This window comes from Anneissia japonica, unplaced genomic scaffold, assembly GCF_011630105.1.
Source record: "Anneissia japonica isolate Jap-2015-1 unplaced genomic scaffold, ASM1163010v1 scaffold315_len769609_cov171, whole genome shotgun sequence".
Lineage (NCBI taxonomy): Eukaryota > Metazoa > Echinodermata > Crinoidea > Comatulida > Comatulidae > Anneissia > Anneissia japonica.
This window is the reverse complement of record NW_022758691.1, coordinates 114,555-120,853: the sequence shown is the minus strand read 5'-3', so window position 1 is coordinate 120,853 and position 6,299 is coordinate 114,555. Positions and strand designations below refer to the sequence as shown.

General features: G+C 34.5%; 1 protein-coding gene across 5 annotated transcripts in view; it reads left to right on the top strand.

The window, feature by feature from the left end:
- The window catches only part of LOC117125343 (integrin alpha-9-like), a 61,345-nt gene that overhangs the window by 26,895 nt on the left and 28,151 nt on the right, over positions 1 to 6,299 (top strand). For all 5 annotated transcript variants that reach the window (XM_033271817.1, XM_033271815.1, XM_033271816.1 and 2 more), the window contains 3 exons: positions 2,617 to 2,718; positions 3,082 to 3,224; positions 4,411 to 4,548. In XM_033271817.1, coding sequence (XP_033127708.1) covers positions 2,617 to 2,718; positions 3,082 to 3,224; positions 4,411 to 4,548 — 383 coding nt within the window. The remainder of the gene's footprint in view (positions 1 to 2,616; positions 2,719 to 3,081; positions 3,225 to 4,410; positions 4,549 to 6,299) is intronic.

Sequence of the window (6,299 nt, the reverse complement as noted above, 5' to 3'; positions counted from 1 at the left end):
CATTTTTTTAAAGGGGGGGGGGGGGGTCGACCGCACCCATCGACCCCCCCCCCATGGTACGCCCCTGGTAAGAGTATGGTTTTGAGATTAAAACCACTGGTTGATTGTCTTGACGCTTTGGCGAAATTCGTCTGACATCATCAGGTGAATTTTCTCCTTGCTAAAGTGAGATTTAAATAAATACCTGATTTTTGACTGGGTTATACTGTACATTTATTTATACTACTCTGTTGCATTGCTTTAATGTAATTCATGTTTTCTGGTGTAATTGATTAACAACATAATGCTCGACCTAATAATATTAATTTAATAAGGAAATGAAATGATTCAATATCAATGATTGCCAGAGGATTCAATTAAATTCTTAAGATAATCAGTTGTAAAAATAAATCAGAAAGATAAATAGATTAAAAAAATAGCGGAAGTTACACATTAATTTTGGAAATAGTATCATTGGTTTTATTTGGAAACACACAACTAGCTGACAATAGTCTGAATACATGTTTCCAATGGGGTTCTACTGGTGATGATTTGAGCAGTGCACCAGGAGACAATCCCCTACTCTTTTCCAAAGGGTTTACAGCATTTTCTAATGTGTACAGTACATGGGCCATATTTCACACTCAAACAAGTGTACAATTTCAATCATAAAATATAGGTGGCACTTGTCATTGTTTGACATTTTTGCACCCAACATGTGAAACAAACATTTTGTGATATGAAAATAATGGAGGAAAATTTTTATCTAAAAATAACTCTAAATATATGGATGGGAATTTTTTTTTAAAATTATGGTTTTATGTTAATTTATATTTTGTTAACCGTAAATGAATAAAGGTTTTTATCTATTGAAAGGCAAAGACCAAATCTCTAATAGAACTTCACTACTGTAGTGCTAAATTAAGGTCACCACACTGATGTTGTGCTAGCTTAATTATCCCTTCCTTAAATTTATGTTTCCTACCACCATTTTCATGTCATTGCCATGCATATGACTGATTTCTTAATTGAATTGTTACTAATATTATTCATAGCTATGTCACTTCAATGTAGTTGTCCTTTATCTGAATATTATTAGTTAATTAAATATGAGTTGTCACAGGTGTATGCTAATTAAAAATGAAATTTATTATACTGAAAATTTTAATCAGAAAAATATTTTCTAGATCAATTAACATAATATTACTATTCTTTGCACGCTCGCCTATGGTTATGGTGGTGGAGCACGTCTTCTCGAATAAGGACTATAAACTGTAGGCCTAGTGTACACAATTGGCTCATGTGCAGTACATCTTTTAAGATGAGTAGGGGGTTGCCCCAGTGTACTGGTCCATCAGCCCGTTACCCTGCGGTTATGGACCATTAGGTCTTTTGCAAGATGTACCAATGTAACGTAAAGAGATCACACAAGGCAAGCCACAATCTCTCATTTTAAGTCCGATCCATCTGACACATTCCTAGAGCAGATGCAGGGGATATGCAGACGGTGTGATCGCACCCCCCTCTCCCCCCACACACACCCTAAATGGTATTAAGAAAATAATTGTTGTATTGTTGATATGAACTACCGGTAAGATTTTTAAGACATGAGCGGGCAATTTTCGGGCACCTAGAGGCAGGCGCGGATCAAGACCTTCGCACTGTTTGCCATGGCGATGGTCAGGATGAGAGATAAAAAATATTTGTAAAAATATAAATTGATTGCAGTGCCTGGTGGTCTGGTGAATTCCAACTCTTTCTGTCAGAAACACCACCTACAGTACCTATTAAACCAAAGACAAAAATATATATGCAATGCATTGTCTAATTAATTAATAAGGGACCCCTAAAGTGTCATATTTTTTGGGGGCTTCGACTTCTGGAAAATTTTCGAGAGATTTTGAGCAACGCCCGACCACGATCACTTTTTTTTTGTCAGGGACATTGGACCCTACCCCCACCCCTCGAGCATATCCTGGCGCCAGCTCTGGGCTACGGGCCTTGGATGACACTTCATATCAAAGGTCCTGTTAATCTTACACAGGAGCCTGTCATCACCTAGCTACGGTGGTGCCTCCTCTTCCTATATCATCATCATATTTATTAATTGTCCATAGTGAAATGGGGAAAAACTATGAATTCAGAGTGTATTCATTCATTAATAGGCATCACATAATGCATGAAAGTGTATTTCCAAGCATCTAGAAAACAAAACTTTCCAAAGGAGAACCCCCAAGCCTCCCTCACCCCCCTCCCCACCGCATGGTGGGCCTGAGGTGGTGTGGACTCATGCACCCCCTACCGCCAAATCCTGCATCTGCACCAGCATGCATCACACTCTTTCATTGATAAGTTCAGTAGGCTGTGGAATAATCTTCCATAGTCAATTATTGATTTCACTACTTAAAAAATAAACTTTCAAACATTGCGTAAGTCGGCACATTGACTCATTTTTATGTTAACTTTTTGGGTTTTTTCTTCCCCCTTGTGATTTTTTTTCTCTTGCTTTGTTTCTTTTTATTTCTTTTGGCTTTTGTGCCCTTCTCGTATAGCGTTTCGTTTCTGAGCAAAATAAAACAAAAAAAAATTTTATGGTAGTCAAAAATGTTTTTTCTTTCTGTTTTTTTTTTTTCTTAGGAAGTGTTATATCTGTGACAGAGTCTAACTATGGAGCGGAAGTTAACGTGGCAGATGTATCATCTTGGTACCCTGCTAATGAAGAAGATGAGAGCTATATTGGTATGTTAGCGTTGTTTAGTTGCCAATCAATATTCTGTGTACTTCCACTGTACAAGAAGTCTATTTTGTTACCTTGTGTTATCGAATTAGCTCAATATTATTTTTCTGATGTAATTTATCAATCAAATGAAAGAGGCCATAGCTAGAATTTTCTCTCATGAGTTAAAAACTGTGGGTCAGGGGAAGGGAGAAGCAATTGTTCTTGTCACCATCAATTTTAATAAGTGAATATATTTATATAAAGCTGATAAAGGAAAATTAAATGATAGCACATTCATAGCTTATGTTTGTATCATTTTAAATGTTTAAGTGAAAATGAACATTATTTATGATTTAATCACTGATTTTTTAAATTTCTAACAGGTTATTCTGTCAGTTCTGGGTACTTTGTGAGGTCTGATCTTGTTCATGGGGTGACTGGCGCCCCCAGGGCTTATCAAAAGGGCAAGGTGTTCATATATGATTTACAGACATTCAGTGTCCATGCAGAATTTTTCGGAGAGAAGGTAAATACAGTATGTAATTTTTCCCAATGAGGAGCCTAAAAGTACGCTTTTTGGTATTTGAAAGTGGCACTATTCAAACTAGACTGGGTTCCAACTTTTTTCTGTCTTAGAAAAATCAGTTCTACAACATATCAAAACATTTTTTTCCTCCGGAGCCTGACTTTAATCAGTGAAAACTGTTTAAAATATATCTATTTTGGCACCAATGGCATTCCATACTTATTTGCATCATGTTCCATACTATATTTTTTTTCTGGGATTAGTACCCAAATTCAACAACATAACAAAGTTTCTTGACATAAACTGATGCTGGTGGCGCTCTCCAAAATTAGCTAATACTAGTAAAAATCAATAAATGAGAGACTTGTGCCAAAAGTGCATTTAGTAATTGTTTGTCATTGGTGAATCTTAGAATGAGGCAGCACTAAAGAAAAAAAAATGTTTGACCTACTGTACGTAATTAAAACAAACCTTACTACAGTAGTTATGCATGTTGCAGAAACTTGGCAGTGTTGCAAAAGGAATGTGCCTTTTTTTTTTAAAGTTCAACACAGAAAAGTCAGTTAATATAGAATGAGTTTGCATTTTTACATTACATGTACTAACCTTACCTATTGCAGAATGCTATTTTGTTTTCCAGAAAAATATTCTTTGTGTTTCAAATTAAAAAAAAAGTGATAGTTGGAATGAAGATGTCTTTACACATAAATGCAATACAGTATGTGGCAAAGACAGGCCAAACTAGTTACTTGTTGCAAAAATCTATTTTTAGTTATTAATACAGTGTTAAACAGTAAAATGAGACCTATGAAATGGTGAAAGAATCATTAAAATCGACATTTCGTTATGAAGTTACCATAGTTTTAACAGCTGTTTAAAGAACAATATTTGATAAATCAGCCTTCAAAGTTTATGCTTTTAGGCATTTCTCACTCAGAAACAATCACCAAATCATTAAAATTGTTGTTTTAACATTAAAAAATAGGGAAAATAACAGCATAGCATGATATATAGATATGTAAAGTTTAGTTTAGTGTAGTAAATTAGATTTTTAAAATTTTGACATTCCAGCATGTTTTGGTTATTATCTCTGAAACAGGATTTGCGACGCGTGACTGGTTTGGCTTGTCTTTGCCACATATGCTAAATGAATTTTACTATATTTATTATTTATTTAAATATTTAGATGAACACCTATTTTGGGGCAGCAGTGAAGGGAATAGATTTGAACAAGGACGGCATGACAGACCTGTTAGTTGGGGCGCCACTCTACTCAAAAGTATTAGATGAAGGCAGAGTGTATATCTATATGAACAAAGGAATGGTATGTACATCGTTTAGTAGCCAATTATTTTTGTAAAATAAAGTGTTTTGTCTAGATCTAGTTATTTTCAAGTTCTTTATAAATATTTAAGATGATTGTTAATGTTTAATCAGTTTGGTTTAAACATTTTTTTTTTTCTAATTCAGTATTTTTTTGTGAAATGAGGAATAATATAAGATATAGGATAGGAATGGAAATTAACTTGGTATTTTAGATCCTTCCAACCTCTGAGCAGTTGGAGCTCAAATATCCATGACTAAATATTTACTCCACTACATAATCCTTGTAGTGATAACGTGTACTGATATTTTTGTAGGGCATTATACTGAGTTGATCCCATCCTGTCAGTGGTGACTCACTCACTATTGGATGAAATTGAAATGAAAATTTTTGATATTTGTGGTTCATTTTGTACAGTAATAAGTATTTCTTTGTTTTCATTTATTAAAAATAATTTTGATTGTAGTATAGCATGTATCACAATGTATTTGCAGTTTAAGACGTAATTAGTGTCATCAGCTGTCAAGGGCTACTAGGCCTATTTATGAGGCTTGATATCCCAATACCAGCATCAGAGACTAAAAAAAAAAAATGACTTTTTAATTGCTGCGAAGCAGCCAATTCATATTCTTGACAGCAATTTGACCTCTGAAAGGTCATTGTTTTTCAAAAAACAAGGGCCAAGACGACTGAAAAGCGGAGTTTCCTTCTTTCGTTCTGCCGGGTAAAATCTATTACTTTGGGCGTCGTTTGTAGACTAACCTACACGTACCAACGTCCACATGTGGCGACGCTTGAGTATTACTATTCAGCGTTTTTACTATATTTCTAGGTTTCCTATTTCTACGTTTAATCGGTCCATGTCTCAGCCACAATATTTTGAGGCCAATATTATGTACGAACCCAGTTAAACTTATTTACTAGCCTAATTCAGCGTGCTCATTATTACATTTAGGCGATGCTTGTTGTAGACTGGCATACACGGAACGCTCGTTTTTACTATGTTTCTACGTCAGCTCATCAGTGTTCTAATATAGACAATGGGTCGTGTCTCATATTATTTGTTATATTTTTATTATTCATTATTTTCACTTGACTCGCATAAATAATTTTGTTCGAAGAACATTTATATGCAGTTGAACTTCGCAGCACTTCACTAGCAATTTGCAATTTCTAGTATAGGTCTGTTCTTATTCTCCACATTATAAGCTTTAAATAGATGAGTCATTTTCTGGAATTGACTTACTGTTGCTGAAGTTATGAATAAAATGGCTTCTCTGTACTAACGTATACAATAATGCTACCACATTCTTATAATTACGCAGTTTAATTAGCATTTTGCAACAGTATGCTGGTTTTTGGATGGCAAGCCTCGTATTCTCATAGATAGAAGGGATTACAATAAAAATAGCAAAATTAGGATAAAACATAAATGAGGCATGTCATGGCAAAATGGTTAAGTTGTCGCACAGACCAGTATTGAGTAAAGGAGCTATAAAATATGGTAGCTCAAAAAATTGCCTAAAAATCCTATTTTTTTTTTTAACTATAGATCAACAGTTTAATGTCTTACTAATCATGTCCCAAAGCATTAGTTCTGGAAGTGATCAACAAATCGTTTATTTAATGTTATTTAGATAGTTAATTCTATTAAACAATGTATGCACAAATAACTTTGGAAGGCAATTACTCAAAATCATGTTTATCTTGACTCTAAGAGTGCTGTAATTTCACTTTCCAATAACTTAGGC